Source organism: Varanus komodoensis, unplaced genomic scaffold (genome assembly GCF_004798865.1).
Source record: "Varanus komodoensis strain SLA01 unplaced genomic scaffold, ASM479886v1 scaffold16, whole genome shotgun sequence".
In the NCBI taxonomy this organism is placed as follows: Eukaryota; Metazoa; Chordata; class Lepidosauria; order Squamata; family Varanidae; genus Varanus; species Varanus komodoensis.
The window spans coordinates 5,318,999-5,336,764 of record NW_025335468.1 but is presented as its reverse complement, the minus strand read 5'-3'; the positions used below and the strand labels follow the sequence as shown (position 1 = coordinate 5,336,764).

At 45.0% G+C, this 17,766-nt stretch overlaps 1 protein-coding gene across 3 annotated transcripts in view; it reads right to left on the bottom strand.

Moving 5' to 3' along the window:
- The window catches only part of CD151 (CD151 molecule (Raph blood group)), a 52,758-nt gene that overhangs the window by 16,267 nt on the left and 18,725 nt on the right, over positions 1 to 17,766 (bottom strand). For 2 of the 3 annotated variants that reach the window (XM_044425710.1, XM_044425713.1), the window contains exons 2-4: positions 11,039 to 11,140; positions 9,843 to 10,034; positions 1,493 to 1,567 (exon numbers count right to left, since the gene is read on the bottom strand). In XM_044425710.1, the coding sequence (XP_044281645.1) occupies positions 1,493 to 1,567; positions 9,843 to 10,034; positions 11,039 to 11,122 (351 nt within the window). In that variant the 5' untranslated portion in view covers positions 11,123 to 11,140. Of the gene's footprint in view, positions 1 to 1,492; positions 1,568 to 9,842; positions 10,035 to 11,038; positions 11,141 to 14,094; positions 14,232 to 17,766 lie in introns of those variants that run through there. The other variant, XM_044425712.1, reaches the window with a different exon arrangement.

The window sequence follows — 17,766 nt, the reverse complement described above, 5'->3', positions numbered from 1 at the left end:
GAGCGACAAGTAGAAACCATCCAGGTAAGCCAGAGCTGCAACCCAGGGGCTACGCACTGGTCCAATGTGTAAAAGGTGAACAAGGCAGCCTTCCAGAGTTAATGTGCTCTGTTGCACATTCCTACTGTTCTTGGGCCACCCATGTTGTGCCCCGGTGAATGAATGCTGATATCTCAATCATACCATTGCAATTTTAAGGGTGAGACAGGTAGAAGTCAGGCAAAAGTTCTACAATTCCCAGCATGCCCCAGCTTCAGCATGCGGGGATGTGTAAGACTTTCCTGCTGTACAAATATACATAGGATTGTGCTTAAAAAATCCATGTGCCAGCTGCTCTAGACCATGTTGCTGCCTGCCCCACAACTTATTTGGGTGTTACTTATACAGTAGGAGGTGCTGCTGTACCTTTGCTCGTAAGAAAATGTTTAGACTACTCTTCTATGGGAGAAGGAGTTGGACTCTTAGCCCTCCCATTGTTCAAAGAGGAAGAGAGACGCACAACATAAGGAAATTTGTATTCCAAACAGAGATGCAGCTCTGTGAGAGGGCATTTTTACACACCATGAAACTGGCTAAAAATCAATTCAATGCTGATCAATTTCATGCTATATTAAATTGGCAAACACAAAACATTAAGGGGATTGGAAGGCAAAAATCATTCCAGGTGGTTGTTTTTAAAAGAGGAGTGCTATCCATCTATAGATTCTTTCCTCTTACATTTTAAGGAAATCCAGGAAGCTGCCTTATAACAGGGAGCCAAAACATTGGCCCATTTAGCCCAGTGCTGTCAGCACTGATTGGCAGCAATGGCTCCCTGGGGCCTCAGTCAGGAGTTTTCCTGCCCTACACGGAGATGCTGGGGATAGCACCTGGGACCTTCTACATGCTCTGACACTGGGCTATGGTCCTTCCAGTCACCAGCCTGGGAAACTGAGCCAATTGTTGTAGGCGAATGCACCCAAGTAGGGCTCATAATGAAATACATTCTGCACATTCTAGAACCTGGGAGAAAAGGGGTAGGGAAAGATGAGTGCGTGTCTCCACTTCCAGTCAACTGTAGCAGTGTTTGCAGCATGCCCTCCCCTCATACACAGAGGCAATGCATGATATCAATCTCTTGGCCACAGCAGGCCTTTGCTGCGATGCAACAGTTGGTCCGGTAAGAAGGCCCCAGCACAAAAGATGTGCCAACTGGGACTCTGTGGGAAGGTTGGGGGCAGCCTCTGTGATGCTGCGCTCCTGTCACAGCACTGCCACTCTCACGGAAAAGGCAACCCAGGCCTGCATTGGGCACGCACGGCCTGCCGAGAAAAGCCAGCGGGACAACAGGTGGGACTGTGTAGAGGGAAATGGGGAAGAGCTGTGCTTGTGTTTGATTAAAGGCATAGGAAGGAGACCTGTGGAGAGTGGAAGGCAGTTCCAGTGGCAGGCTGAAGAACAAACCTGGTTGTCTTGATGAGCTCTTTGTTAGTCATTAATCACAGTTGCCTACCTGCTGGTAATAGATGTAGGCCAGGATCCCAGCAATTATCTCAAGCAGGAAGATGCACAGCAGCAATATGAAATACTGCAAAAGCAAAATGAAAGAAGTCAGAATGTTGCAGGTGAGATACAATACAGGTACCTATACAAAGATCTGTGCGAAGGGCTACAGAAGTGCTACACTGTTCCCACAGAACCGTGCCATGACAGAACGATCAGAGCTGGGATGCCAACGCTTAATGCCCAGAGAATGAGCATCACAGAAGGAGGGAGGGACCTGCTGGGATACAGCAGCACAACTGGAGAAGAAGTGCAAGAATCTGGAGATTTGGTGCCAGCCAATTGCCCTGTTTTGGATTGGAGAACATTTTTGTTTCTGACTTTGCTTTCAAGTTTCTGACTTTTAGAGTCCCATTATTCAGGAAACGGTTTCCCAATGAGTGGGAAAGGGATGTCTCGCTCCCCATCCCTTCACAGAACTGGTCTTCCTAGATCTCCCTATTTTTGCTCTGCAAAAAGAAAGGGGTACAAATAATTTTCAAGTGAAACAGAAGCTCGGGCCTAAGCAGAGCGACATGAGGGGGCTCGATATGTCTTTACAAAGTTCAGCATCAGAAGAGGCTGTCTGCTAGGCCAAGATGACTAAGGGGTAAAAATCCAAAGAAAATGAGAATCTGGTTAATTACTGCATGCTCAATTCCATCTTCCCTTCAGAAAGCTAAGAGCACATATATTGGGTTTCCTGGGCTACCTCCATCAAGATTCATATTCTTCCTTGAGCTCCCCCTTGGCCAAGCACTGAGGCAGAGAAGCAATGCAGATCACAGCCCCAGAAGCTGCCCCCGCCAAAGGAATAGCTGTGGCCACAGGCTTAATCGTTTATACTAAGTTGGAAAGAAGGTGTGAAGGTACATGAAAGAATCTCAAGCACAACTCTGACTGCAGGAGTATTTTCAAAAGAGAGGGCAATTAAAAGGACAAACATTATATGAGACAAGCACACAGTGCATTTGTGGATTTGGATCGTTATTGCTGAATAGGACAGATCATCCCAAGTCCAAAAAGGTCATTGTCCTTAGAAACAACGTGAACCGTTTCTTTGGCATTTTTTCGACTTCCCATCAAATAACCTTACTAGTATATTAGGAGGAAAGTCTTCTCTGACTAAAATTGTAGAGTACAACAAAATATAGAATATGGTTGCAGTAGGTGAATCTAACCAACAAGCAAAGCCTTTTTATTTGCCCAATATTTAATGTATTTAATATTTAATTATTTTAACTAGGTTTTAACATTGTTATGCTCAGCTATGCTTGTTATGTTATATTGTATTTTGTTGCATTTATTTATTGTTTGATTTATTTATGGTTGTATACCATCCTGGGACATTTTGTAAAAGACAGGATATAATTATTGTTAATAATAAAAAAATGGACAGTTGTCGTGTCCTATTTTAAACTACGGTCCAAAGTACTCTCCACCTGTCTTTACTTTTCCAGAGCATTTTGTACTCTTCAGAGCAATTTTAACCTATAAAGTGCCTTTTAGTTCTGAGGGTCCCTGATTACACTTGAAGAAAAGAAAATGCAGATGTAGGTGCCATGTCTGCTCTAGTCCAGGCTCTGTAATTTAAGATTTGCCACCCTGTTTTGAGCAAAGCCTGCATCTATGCAACTCCTGTGGCTCAATTACTTTAAGAGATTCAAGGTTTTCAAACACTTGTGTGCAGACTACAGCAGGAAGGAAGAGAGGCACAATGGAGAAGAAAAGGGCCTCCAGGGCTTTGGGAGCCATTTTGAGTAAGAGCTGCAAATAGAATCTAAGGCACACCCAGCCTACCAAGTGATACTAAAGGCTGAGCCTTGTTTATCAAGTGATTAGTATCTCAGGGTCTCTCAAATCCATGAGGGAGGAAAACCATTTCCTATAAGGATGCCCTGCTCTTTTCCCAACAGTCCTGCCTTGAGGTAGGAGGGTTGGAAGTTCAAGGTCCTGGATGCATTAGCTCAGGGAAGTCTGTTGTTCTTTCAGACTCTTCAGGGAGAGCTTTAGGAGCCTGCACTGAAAGAAGCTTGAAACTATGATGCCAGGTAGCTTTGCTCCTTTGTGTGAAGTCCAAGCCTAGGTGACTGGAAGCCCAATCCTGGGGTAGGAGGGGAGGTCTGCCACCTACCTAACAGCCAACATAAAGGTGGTGCAAGGATCCCATCAGACACAGGGCAGTACCACTTGCCCACTGGGAACCGTGGAAGGGACCTGGTGCAGGGAAAGTTCTGGCACTGTGCAGAAACTTCTAGCACCAACTGCGACTCTCTCACCTCATTATGCACACCTTGAAAGGACAGTGTCCCTCCATGATCTTTAGCAGATGACACATGAAGAACTATGGCAACGCAGACAGTTAATCCGTGGCTAAGCATCACTGACACTGGGAATGGAGCAGCCTACAGGTGGGAGACTCAGTACAGATGGAAGGAAGTACTTCTTCACACAACACATAGTTAAACTATGGAATTCACACCCATGGGAGGCAAGGATGGCCACTGACTTGGATGGCTCTATAAGGGAACCGGACAGATTCCTGGAGAGGGCTGTCAACGGCTGCTAGTCCTGATAGCTACAGGCAACCTCCAAAACCAGAGGCAGTACGTCTATGACCACCAGTTGCAGGGGAACATGGGCAGGAGGGGGCTGCCGCACTCGGGTCCTGCTTGTGGGTTTCCTGTGGGCAGCTGGCTGGGCACTGTGCAAACAGGCCGCTGGACTAGAGGGAGCCCTGGCCTGACCCGGCGGGGCTCCTCTTCTGTTCTTATGATGGTACAGGACCTGTCACTCTCCACTTCCTTTCAACCAGAGAGCGCTGGCAACATCAGCCTGCCCCAGAGATTTATGCTGAGCAGGAATTTGGAAAAAAATGCATTGTCATTCCGTACGTTTCAAATGCCAAGGTTCTTCAAGCTGCAATTGTCGACTATTAAAATACATGTTTCATTGCTTTATTGAAATAGAGGTGCTTAAGCATTTAGAATGATGACTAAAAATGTCCCTTTGCAGGATTTTAAAATGCCCTCTGAAGTGCATACCCCACACCCAGGCACAGTTCCTTAAAGAAAGCCCTGCCAGCCTTACCTCTGCCAGGATTGCAAGCTACACAGGCCAAGTCTGAATTGGGGCAGACGCCCCTTTCCCTAGCAGCTGGCATGCAAGCATCATCCGATGCAACAACAACACAGCTCAGTTGATGCAGGACGCCATCTCATGTGGAGTCGAGTCCTTCTAGCCTGCCTGGCAATGGATCTCCAAAATGACAGTCGGAGGCCTTTCCCAGCCCTGCTAGCCAGGATCCTTTTAGCTGGAGATGCTGGGGCTTGAACCTGGGACCTTCTGCATGCAAAACATGTGCTCTGCCACTGAACTATAGCCCCTTCTCAATAGTTTTTGCAGCTGCCATTCCTACTCTTTATTGGCAATGACGTTTGCCTTGAAATGCAAGCCCTTCAGCCGACATCATTAGAAACTCATCGCAAGCTTGTTAGGTGACAGCAGAATGCTTCGTGGCCAAGGGCAGAGAGGATTTTGGAATAGCTGAGCTTCCTGAAGCTCCCAACTTGACGAAAGTCAACAACATGCTTGCAGCAGCTTCAGCAACTTCAGCCTGAACTGTCAAGCCTTTGCTTCAAAAGAAGACGAGCATGAATGCAACAAGCAGAGAAAGATTTCTCTACTCAGATGCCCCAACCCATAAAAATGCCAAAAAAATCAATCAATCAATCAATCAATCAATCAATTTGAAGCTTGTACTATCCTCCAGATGCAACAATGCTCTGCACCAGTGGATTTATCGCAGTTCTTTTGAATTGTCCATTCACATACATAGTTAACTATAGACTGTAATACACATGGATGTAGAAATCTTAAATATTCGTTTGGCAGGAGGAAGGGACAGAGGGACAAAAAGAGTGTATCAGTCACCACATTTATGGTGTATTTCTGATCACGATTATTAGTATACGTTTTGCAATACAGTTCTCCCTCTTGTTTCTCATAGTTACTAGATGAGCTTTTATTGATTACTTAAAGAATGATGAGATACAGATCTTTGACCAAAGAGAAAACAGAGGAGACATTTTAAGTGCCCCCCAAACATGAACTTCCCTGGGGGAATTCACAAATTCATTGCAGCAGGTCATTCCCTGCTCTCTAGCAATGAAGGTATTTCTTCATCTAGACTCTGCTGGATTAGATCCTCCTTTTTCACCTCTCTGAGATTCAGCTGCCCAGCAAGACAAATGGCTCATTTAACAAGATGGTGGCATTCCTGGCAGGTGGCTTGTCAGTTCAGGGCAGTGATGCTCATGTGGTTCTGGATAGGATGCACTATATGCTCCAGGTTAGACTACTGCAATATGCGGTGCACGGAGCTACCTTCTGTTAGCAGAGAAACTGCAGTTGGCTTAACACAACAGCTAATTTGTATTGCTAACAGGGACCTGGCACACTGAACACTCCTCGGCGGTACTTCAAGAGCTCTTCTGCATTCCAGCCAGTTTTAAGCAACAGTCCAAGCTCTGATATTTACCTTTAAAGCCTTAAATGGCTTACTTGGGAGCAAGGTACACGAAGGACTGCCTTCTATGACATCATCCTGCCTGTGTACTCAGGTCAGCAGTTCCAAACCTCTTTGAGTGGGTGGGTAGGCACCATTCTGAAATTCTGATATAGTTTCATGGGTAAACTCGCAAAAGGGCTGCCAGATGGCTGCCACGGAGCAGCTTGCCCTTTCTCAAAATGGCTACCACAGAAACAAGCCCAGTCACAAAGCACTCACCTCCCAGAAGGCAAACCAGAGAGGCTGAGAGAAAAGTAGCTTACCCAGGAATCTAAGCAGAAATCAGCTGAAGGTCCAAAACACAAAACCAGTCTTTTCAGCCCAAATAAATGGCACTGAAGGGACCTAGCCAAGCTAGTGTTCCAGTTAAAAATCAAATGTTGTATTTTTAACTCTAAAAACATCAGAGAAGCAGGTGGCCTGGTAGAGCGTACAAGGCCCCAGATTTTGGCCCTTTTCCAGTTCCCCATCCACAGATGCATGGCAGGTGATGACTAAGGCTCTCCACAGAGCAGCTTACCTAGCCCCGGGGGGGGTGGTACTTCCAGACAAGGATTTTATGGTGCAATCTAATAAGAAATTTTACAGGGATCCAGACAACTCCACTGCATTCCATGTATAACCTTCTTATGTTTTCTTGCCACTTCTTCCGCCCTTTTTCTTATCACAAACTTTGGTTAAGGAAGGACTGATGGGACAGAAAGATGCACAAGGCCTTTGATTAGTAGTACTGAGGGATGTTTCTCTGGAAGGACCTCCAGTGTTGTGTCTTCCCAGCACCAGCTGAAGATGGAGAGTCAGTCTGGTGTATCAATGTTAGACTAGGACTTGGAAGAGACAAATTCAAAGCCCCACACGACCATAAAATTTACATGGTGATTTTAGGCCATTCACCAACCCTAAGCCAAACCTACCTCACAGGGTTGTTGCTAGGATAAAATGGGGAAAAGGTGGCCCTTGAACACTGTGTTGGGCTCCTTGGAGGAAAAGGCTGCATGTAAACAAACAAACAAGATTCCCCTTTTCCTTGCATTTTAATTCCAGCACTGCTTTAAGACACTGCTCTTAAAAGAATTTATTTTTAAGATTGGTGTAATGTTTATGTTCCTTCTTTTCATGCTTTTCAGTAGGGCACTGGATGCCTTTCCACCTCCTATTGTTTTCCTTTGGCTGCTTTTACTAAACTAGCCTCCCTGGATGGAAACACATCCATCCATCCATGTAAATTATATTTAATTTAATTTAAAAAGCTAGCAGCATTTGTCTGCCAGCCAGGCTTAGGTCTGGGAACACAACCCAAAGGAGCCACTCGTCCCCACGCCCTGCCGTGTCTGCTGCAGCCTCCAACCATCTGCGTGCTTGGACAAGGTGCCCGCTCATACCATGGGAATGAGTAACCTAACAGCACGTGGGCTAAGCAAAGGCTGGACTCCGTGCAAATGGGAAACTGAAACAGAAGAGAAACATGCCTGAGCTCAGGGAAGACAGCTTCTCCTCTGCTGGAGACAGGTTAAGCAATGCTACTGACATCACCCCTCCAATCAGGCAGATCCATTAGGAGAAAGGGAGCACCCTGCCAACAAGCTGGGAGCCGGCTGCCTCCTGCACTACTGCTCTGGCATTACCTCATTTAAAGCAAGCTTCTCTTGCGCACCGCCCCGCTCCACGCCCAAGCATGCTGCTGAGCTTAAGGTGGTTCTACTCAGGGCTCACACAGATGGCTCCGGACTGAAATGTGCACAGCTCTAGGATATCAAAGACCTCCTGGATCACAACACATTTCTTCCTAGTTGCCTTGGATTGTTTTCCCTAATGTGATTTGGCAACCCCACAGAAAATTGGCTACAGCAGTAATTGCATTGCCAGAGCCGACCAGGCTGCAGGGAGACAATGGGAGTGCAGCCAGCTTTCTGCTCTTTGCCACTTACTTCTTTCCCAGATAATCCGGCTGACAACATGCCACAAGGAGCAAACAAGATGCACCATACCAAACTGTCTGCACAGTAAACAGCTGCAGATGACTTATCAGAGTCACATGCTAGAGGAGGAGCAGGGGGAGAGGAAATCCAGCAGAGTCACAATTAGCTGAAATGAGAGGAGTGAAAAATATCCCTTTCCCAGTTGAGGGAGATCAGAGACACACCCAAACTAATGCTACCAGTTTCTCCGGGATCTCTTCAAAAGAAGATTTTAGGGAGGCCAGAAGTATTTCCTACCTAATACCTTGTAACTTAGGGCAGCACCTGACAATGAAGTGAAGAAGGGTGAAACAGACAAACCCTAATGTAAGAGGAAGAGAAAAAGAGCGAGAGAGAAACTGAATCAGTGCCCCCACTCCTGAGTAAGCCCCTTCTTACAAAGGAAAGTCTTTCAGCTTTGAATAAACACTGCCACAAGAGACACTGACCTGCACACACCACAATGACCCACTAACATCAAGGCTGTTCTGTGCCACTATGCTGATGCTTGGTGCAGAAGAAAATGGGGATTTCCTTTGAACCAGAGAAGGCTGACCACACCAGCATGCTCCAGAGATGTATGTTCAGCAGATTTTTTAAAAGTATCTGTCATTCTGCACATTTTTAGTTACAGTCTAAATGCCAAGGTTCTTCTAGCTGCAATTGTCGACTATTAAAATACATGTTTCATTGCTTTATTGAAATAGAGGTGCTTAAGCATTTAGAAGGATGATTAAAAGTTCCCCTTTGCAGGATTTTAAAATGCCCTCTGAAGCTCATTCTTTACATCCAGACATGGTTCCTTAAAGCCCTGCTGGCCTTACCCCTGCCAGGATTGCAAGCTACACAGGCCAAGTCTGAATCGGGGCAGACGCCCCTTTCTCTAGCAGCTGGCACGCAAGCATCATCTGATGCAACACAGCTCAGTTGATGCAGGAAGCCACCTCACATGGAGTCAAGTCCTTCTAGCCTGCCTGGCAATGGTTCTCCAAAATGACAGTCGGAGGCCTTTCCCAGCCCTGCTAGCCAAGATCCTTTTAGCTGGAGGGACACAAATTTGTTCATAGCCTGTTACCCTTGTCACAAAGATGCTCAGGATGTGAGCTGAGTTCAGAGTTGGCAGAAGCTTTTACGCTAGCTCAGCCTAGCTGGCCACAAAGTGTTTGTTGTGCACATTACTTAAGACCAACTAAACCAGAAGCCAAGAGACAGGGGACAATAGATCTGTCACAACCAGCCACTCAGAGGAGGGAAGATGGGAACAAAAGGATCTTTTCTACCCTAGAGACAATTATTAGTTTTCTGTGGCAAAACAACAAGAAGGGGCTGTACCAAATTTTATCATTTGTAGTTGCTGGCTCTAAAGGGCAGAAGCAAACAAAAAAGAGGGCACTTTCCAGCACAGTGAACTATTGTGTGCTTGCCAAGATGGAATGGTGTCGTCTACAGGCCATGTCAGTTCCAGTATCTTCACAGATCATGAGAAGCCCTTGAAAAATCCCAGGATGCCTTCACCCTTACAGTACAGTATTCTTTGTCACGCACACAGGAAGAGCAAAGCAAAGAGGGCTAGTTCACACATGGTTTTTTTCAGCCCAGCATCAGTAAAGCATTCAGTCTTCCCCCACCAACACATTTATCTGGAGCAAAACTGCACTTGTTTCCCGCAACACAGACAGAGAAAGTAACATGTGACCGATCCTTTAGCCTCCATCTCTCCATCCTGATTCTCTAGTTCTTTCTTAGACCAACTGGCCCCGCTCAGTACAGCTGTGAAGTCAAAGAAAACCCACCACTCTCAGCAGGTTCCGCTGCTCTCTGAATGTAGCACAACAGCCCAAGATGCCGGTGATCATGACGACGACACCCGCCATCACCAGGATGTAGGCGGTGGCCATGTACGAGTTGGACTGCAAAAGGCTAATGTAATCGCTCTTCTCCACCAGGGTCCAGATGCCCACAGCCATCACGGCTCCGCCAGCCAGCTTCAAGAGAAAGTCAAAGTGAGTGACATGCAGCTGAGGCAGAGGTTTCCCCTTCTAGATAAGATGGCAATGCCTAGTAGAGGGGACTTGCCACCCTCCAGATGTCTTGGCCTATAACGTGTCTCCATCCCTCATTATTGGCTACTTTGTGTGAGGCTGGGAAAGCTGTGGGCCAAAACACTTGGAGGATACAGGTTGTCTAATCTCAAAGTAGATCCATGGCCAAGCGAATTACCATTTCAGTCTCATTTTTGCCTGTCACGCAGGAATCTGTGAACTTATTAAGATCAAACCAACAAAACTGAGTGATTTCTGTTATCACCAAATGTCTAACAGCGTTCTGATGGGATGTGTCTAAGCTGTTGACAAAATTTGTCCTGCTCCTTCTAGGACCTAGGGCCACCTCGAAAGGTTCACACACTCTTGTTTGACTACGCATGCCAGGAGCTGGTCAACCTTTCCAGCCACCTCGCTGCTGCCATGTGGTCACCCAATGATAGTCTAGATACCATTCTCCCTCCCTTCTCCCCCCAACACACACACACCTCCCTCCTGGAAAGATTGCCCTTGTGTGGCAATTTAGCTTTAAAAAAACCTTCTGTGGCACCAGTGCAACTTTTTTTAAGGTCTTCTTGCAATGCAAGGGGTAATTTTTGAACATTCAGGCAGGGGAGGATGAGCTCTTCCTTCCACAGCAGCAACCCCTCGTCAAAATACCCCGTGATGCACCAGCAGCAGTTTTTTTTTAAAGCCTAAATGCAGCATAGGCATCAGGGAAACAGCTATTATCTCCTATCAGATCTTCTCCACCTAGGGTGGGATACTAGCTAGGGAAATCCCACAGGCCATACCCAGCCCACAGACCCCATACACGTTTATGCACTTAGAAGGGCATTGTGGCCTTTAAATTGCACAGAAAAGCATTATCTCTTTGCTCCAGAATACCCCAAAATTCACTGCAAGAAGAAGTAAGGTACAGAACATGGTTAGAGTTGACTTCTTACCCAGAAAAAGAAGTTGAAGATGAAGAGCAGGTACTTGAGACAGATGGTCCCACATGTTTCTTTATTTTCACCGTACTCACGCATTGTTACAACTCAGCAGAACTGTGGAAAAGCCAGGAAAAAAGAAAAATCAACTCTTCATTGCACACTGTTTCACTACCTCCCACTGCCATGTTGTTTCTTCCAAGATGCACCTTAAGAAAAACATCTGGAAAGAAACTTCAATCTTTAATAATCCCACAGCCTTGGCCCTGATGTAAAGAGAAGAGGCAAGCCTGGCATTAGAATCACCATAACAAGGAAATTCTAACCCACCCTTCCATGAGACTCTGATCCCAAAGTTGCAGTATGCAAAGCCAAGTTTCTCCTGCTAATCTCTGTGAGGGTAGCTAAAAGCTTCCGTCAAGTTGCACTGGATCCAGGGCCCATATGGATTTCTCACCACCAAAGCCACTTTGAATTGAGCCAAGAAAGCCACAAAATGTCCCAGCAAATGTAGGAGAATTGGTCCTGCTCCTATTTCCCTTTATGATGGTGAGTTTTAGAAGATGGTGAGTGCTCAGTGGTACAGCAATTCTGCCCTAAATTTGCTCTACAGTCAGGAGTCTGCTGAGAGCAGTGTTTTGCCTTGTTCACACTGGAAAGCTTTGCCATCTGCTTAAGAACTAGCACATTACACTAGAAAAGGGGGTGAGGAGCGCCATGATGGGAATAGGCCACTTCATACATCATGCTGGCAAATCGTGGGTTAACTAACCCACAATTAGCTGAGATGCAGCTATACAGAAACAACTTCTGCCTTCTGTGAGCAACCTTTGATTCACCCAACTGGAGGTTGATAGTGACATGAAAAAGCAGACTGATGGGATGTTTAGAGGCCAAATAACCCAGCAGTTAACCTAACCAAAAATAAGTTAAGTGCAGGATTCATTAACCCCCACCCTAACATGCCTGGATTTACATGTCACAATGACAACCTCTGACTGTGCTGATCAGGGTTTGTTTACAAAAACAGGACAAGGTTTGCAAGGTGGTGCACATTCCCATGAATCATGGGTTAAATAGCCCACAACATTCAACCGTGACATATGACAAGGCCAACATGTCCATCTCCAAAGCTGATCTATTTCAGTCTGTCCTTTTTGTCCCCAGTTACTAAACACACAAATATTTTCTTTTTCTCACAGAAGATGTGACAGCATAGTTGGCAGCAGGTGGCATCCACGAGCAAGGGGGGGGAGACGTCCAAGAGAGTATCAGGATGGGAACAGCAAGGCTCATTCCTTGGCTTTCTGACAGCTCAGTCATCATGGAAGATTTCCACGCTGCTCTATCAACAAAGCTCAGATGCAGCCACTCATCCCTGAATTTCCCAGCCCTGTTGATTTTTTCAATGATTTTCTACTTGTAAAGAATCAGAGATTGACTATTCCTGGGATAGAAACCTTTAGTTTACATACACAACAGATTATTCACTGGTATCAATCACTCAAGGGGACAGCTGTGTGACAAAAATAAACTGATTTAGTTGTTATTGTAGCTCATCGCCCACCAGCAATCCTGGAAAGTACAGATTCAAAATACGATTCTTGGTCAGTGATTCTCAGCCTTCTCTCAGCCCTACAATTCTCAGATGGTGTTGGAGAAAACTAGGCCAGCAATCTGGGTCAGAACACTCTGCAAAGTTTCCACCCATACGTGATCTGATAATTAATGGTAGGCAGAACATGTGCATTTAAATTTTGTAAAGCTGATGGTTCTAATGGCTTCTAGACTAATGCAGAGCATAAAAATAAATGAAATGGAAGAGCTGAAATACCTTAGGGCTAGTTCCATGTCTAGATCATGCACTGCACCTAAACATGTCACTTAATATGGAAACCATCCCTTTTTTGATAGAAAGGGAAAGGAAATCAGCAATACTGTCTTTTGGTGGAGGAGTGGGAGGAATGGCTGCAGGTTCATTGCAGAGCAAAATTTTGTATCAAAACACAATGATTAATCGAATGCATCATGCCCAAAGCCAATAACATCTCCACAAACACTGTACCTTTTTAATTTAAAAACAATTTTCCCCAGGAAAAATGGCACCCTAGTTGGCTACAGAGGGACAAAAGCATGAAAATAAGCAAAAAGCACCCTCTAGATTTTCTACCATTGCCCACACCTACTCTATATGCAGATACAGCAGCACATACAGAGTAACTTCTGGGAGCAAGATGGACCTTACAGGGCAGGACCTCTATCTTGTAGAACACTACGTGATCTCCTTGAACTTGAACTGGTATGGAAGTCAGGTTCTCACTTTTTTTACTGAAAGCCCACATTTGTTTTAAGAAGTCCAAAAAGGAGATTCTTCACAGCATCATTTTGCTGCCCAATTTTCCCATCAGTCCTGTACCTGCTTCCCTCACTTTCCTGGATTGTACTGAGGCTAGCGCTGTTCCCCTTTGCCGCATGCTGGGAAGAAATATGGCTTGCTGGCTGAATTTAAGGTCAGCACTGTGGAAGCCACACCTGTGATGCCTAAGCCCCCTCCCAGGGCACAGCAAACTTGCAACCAGCCGCACTGTTCCCTGCATCCCTCACACGGACAGATCAGTGATGAAGAGGTGGCCACATGATACAAAGTGGATGTTATCAGAGGCTCACCACACCCAAAGGCACACGCTTCATTTTAAAACAGTATCCATCTAAGGAAATGAACAAACTGAGACTTCTTTGCTATATACAACCATTAAACAAATTATAATTCAATATGCTTAAGAAAGTTGGATAGCTTGGCTATACTTCTGTACATGGTATACAACAGCTGTATTTTGAAGATTCTAAATCCTGATTGGCCAATAGATTAGATTAATGTGTGCTAATGATCTGGATTACAAGATCACCCTAACATTATCACCGGAATGGGCAGCTTCCAAATATTGTTGGGATGCAACTCCCAGGATAACCATTTTGCAATCTAACACCATCCGGAGAACCCTAAATTACCTCCCCACCCCCCCACCCCCCCGCCTTCAGACTGCAGGGGACATTGTTCTGCCTCAACTTACATAAGTTTCTTGAAGCTTCAGACTAGTGTTTTCAGATCATCCAATATAGTTGTACTAGCACAGCAGGAGATTGTGAAGAGGCAGTAAAGAAGGATTTGTTGATTTCAGTGTTGCAGACAGAGGGCTGCAAGGAGATTTATGACACATGGTGATTCATGCAGGGCTGGTGGCCAGCAAATCATTGCTAGTCTCCGTTATCCTGGCCAGGAATAGCATCTCACAGCACAACAAGACTGTTCTTGCATCTAAATTGGTAAGCTGCAAAGAGCACTGCTGGAAATTAAACATGCTACACAGGCTCGTCCAGCACGTGTATTCTTTTCTTTGTTAACTGTCTAGACTTTTTCATACCACCACAGAGATGAGAAGCTGGTGTAACTTATGAAGAACTGACTATCAAGCACCAGAGCTGTGTATACACTGCACTACTATACTCAACCCATGAATTTTGCATTGCAGTAATCTGCATTCACTGCTCAGAAAACCTGGAACCTGAAGCACAGCCCCCATAAATTATGCAACTCAGGCAAGTGATCATATTGCACAGCATCTTTTACTCTCTGCAAGGGGGGAGAATAAGTGCCTTGCATGCAAGCTCAAGCTCCCTTGAATGCCTGAAATTCACCAAGTTACTGCCTGCATAGCTTTCAGCTGGCTATTTACATTTCATAAGGGCTTGAAACATCCCTTGAGGAAGAGAAAGAAAAGCAGGGTTCTTGGGATGTTGACCTTTGCATTCAAGTAGATAATTCCACACTGGCATACAGTTGCAGAGTACAATGCAGCCCTGTTCAATGCTCACAATACTCATCTGAGCAAAGGCAAAAGTTAGCAACCTACTGCAAGTTGCCACAGAACAGAAATCCCTCCAGCTTTAGGCACATTGTCTCAGCGTGAACATAATACCACTTAAGGCATTCTTTTCCATTTTAATTAAAGCCTATCCCATGCCCCACCCCCTTGCTTTGCTTATCAAAAATCAAGGGCTGAGAATGCAAGCTGAACAGATCCCTGCAGAGCACCAACCTACCAAGGGTGGAACTGCTCTCCCTAGGCCCAAATTGCCATTCAGTCTACACTGACCCCTGTGAAGCTTCAGCAAAGAGTGGGATGAGCAGTGCCACAATGAACTGGGCTACCATCACCCATTGCCTCTTGCGGCCACAGCCACTGACACATACCATTTGCTGAACTCTGCACAGATCCTTTCCGCTGACCATGCCAGCCGTTAGGTCGGAGCAGCTAGTCCCACCAACAAACCTATAAGGGCTGCCAGCACCTGTCCTTGAACCAGCACATGCAGTGCTGGAGATGCCAGATTAAATCCTGTAGCTGGGTATTTAATACACCAGTATTCTCCTCTAGCTTCTGTATAAAAGGGGTGCTCGTGTAGCTAAAGCAGCGGTGCAAAAACAGCAGCATTTGGTTGCATCTGGCAGCTTTTGGATTTGGACCTAGTGATCCATCCTCTGGCAGCTCCATGTAAAATGAAATGAAACAGGGCAGAGTCACCTCCACCAGCTGGAGGAGGGAAACTACCTTCCTCGGTACCCCCACTCCTGCACCCAAGGAAGCTTACAGGGAAGGGAAGCTGAGAATGGAGCAGCTAGGTGGATGCAAAGGGACTTCCCTCTACAGACGGTAAAGGAATTCAACCTTGAATTTAAAAATTTTCCAGTCGGAAACTCAGGAATGCTTTCACTTATTTAGGGGTTGCATGATGAGAATCTGCCAACAAGTTTTTTTTAGAGAACACATCAATACATAGCTCTCCAGTCATATTTCCCAAATATTTAAGCTTTGGGAGAAATGGAATTACAGAGTTGAAAGAGATCAGAAAAAACAGCCCTACAGTGAGGAGGACTAATCCATCCACTACCAGATCAAGTGACTCATTTCAAAATGCAACAGTGCCCTGGTTGTTTTTTTAAAAGCAAAATAACTCCAGAGCACTCATACAGTCTCTGTGGATCTGAGATCCTCTGAAAGGTGCCCTTGGCTCTTTTTCCTTCTCTGCTTGTGCTTCACTCCAAGAATTACATAGGTTGAATCATCTGCTCAGCAGCACAACATCATGCAAACTGCAAGATGCAGAATGATCTAAACCTGTTTGTATACATTTTGAGATGTGCATGATCAGCAATATTACAAAAATCCTGCAGGCAGTCTTCTGATTCTTTAGAAATAGATCACATAAGCCATGAAGGAGACTACCAACTAGTTTGTTAAGATTCCCAGCTAATAACAGTTACCAATTAAGAAGGTTCAGACAGAAAGTGGGCAGCCTGAAGGGACCATTCAACTCCTGGCTCCTAGGTTTTTGGAAGCATGGCAACAATTTCTTGCAGAAATGGTTAGTAACACTGGAACCATATAATCCATATGTTACAAAAGCAGAAAAGCAAGAGAATCAGAAAGACAATCTGCATCCATAGCAAAATGTATAGTTACTCTTATACTATCTTTAAAAGGCTCTGGAAAGCGGGCAACCTGTGCTGGGGAGTTCCATCTATTCCAGTTGAAACAAAAGCTTTGCACAAGGCATGTATAATTAGGATTGTAAATAAACTTACATCAAAGCATTTTGTTCAACTAAAACGGTGCTAAATATTTAATTTTTAAAACATGTTTTAATTCAATTCTTTGTAAAAACTGCACATTCTTAGAAAAAGCATTCCCTCCCATACTCAAAAAGATACTCTTTGAGACACAAGCATGCACCATCTAAAAACAAAGGCACTATGTGCCTTTCTTCTACTCCTCTATAGGCTCCTCACCTACAAAAATTTATGTATTTTTAAATCAGTCACTCGTAACCCTACTTTCATTGTGATAAGCTGATTAATTGAAACCAATGTACTACTCACAGGCAATCAGGAATCCCAGACTGGCAAGTGAGGGTTTTTATTTTATTGCTATGCAATAAACAACAGCCAGAGCTCTCTGGGATCAGAGGGAATGGATCGATCCTTCCATTCCTCCTCTATCCGGTTTCATGTTGGCTGTGGAAGAAGGGGAGCTTCCCCCCACTCTGCCACTCTTTCACTAGCCCCTTTGGTAGAAAGCAAAGTTTTTTTTCCCACTGAAGTTCTAAGACAGCTGTATCCTGTATTATTATTAGAAGATTGCCTTTCCATCCTCTGCAGCCAGAATGAAAATCCAGGCCAGTAAAGAAATTGGCAAGCATTAACTTCTGCAGGCTTATACAGAGGGCTGCAATAGACAAAAGTAATCAACATTTGATCTAAACTACGGTTAATAAAATTAAGAAAAACTGTTTGTGCCCCTGAAGTTATGGAGGAGGAGCAACTTTAAAAAGTAATTTAAGTGTTCTCTAATAGGAAAAATGACAAAACTGGCTTTCTGGGGGTCAGACTAGATGGCCTTGGAGACCCCTTCTGACTCTGTTTCTATGTTTCTATATTCTGAAGTTTCTCGTAGATGGCGAGACTCAGTGATAATTTGCTTTGTGTATATTTGTACAGGCATTTGTTTTTTGAAGTTGAAGCCCATATTGAGCAATACAAACAGGAACTCAATCAATGGCAGTGAGAGCTGACGAAGGCTGCACATATGGAGCCCACAACAGGAGGTAGGGCAAGCCTTGGAGCACTCCTCTTTCAGCTGGATAGTTCTAACACTGCAGCCGCTGACACTGTGCCCACTTTGAGA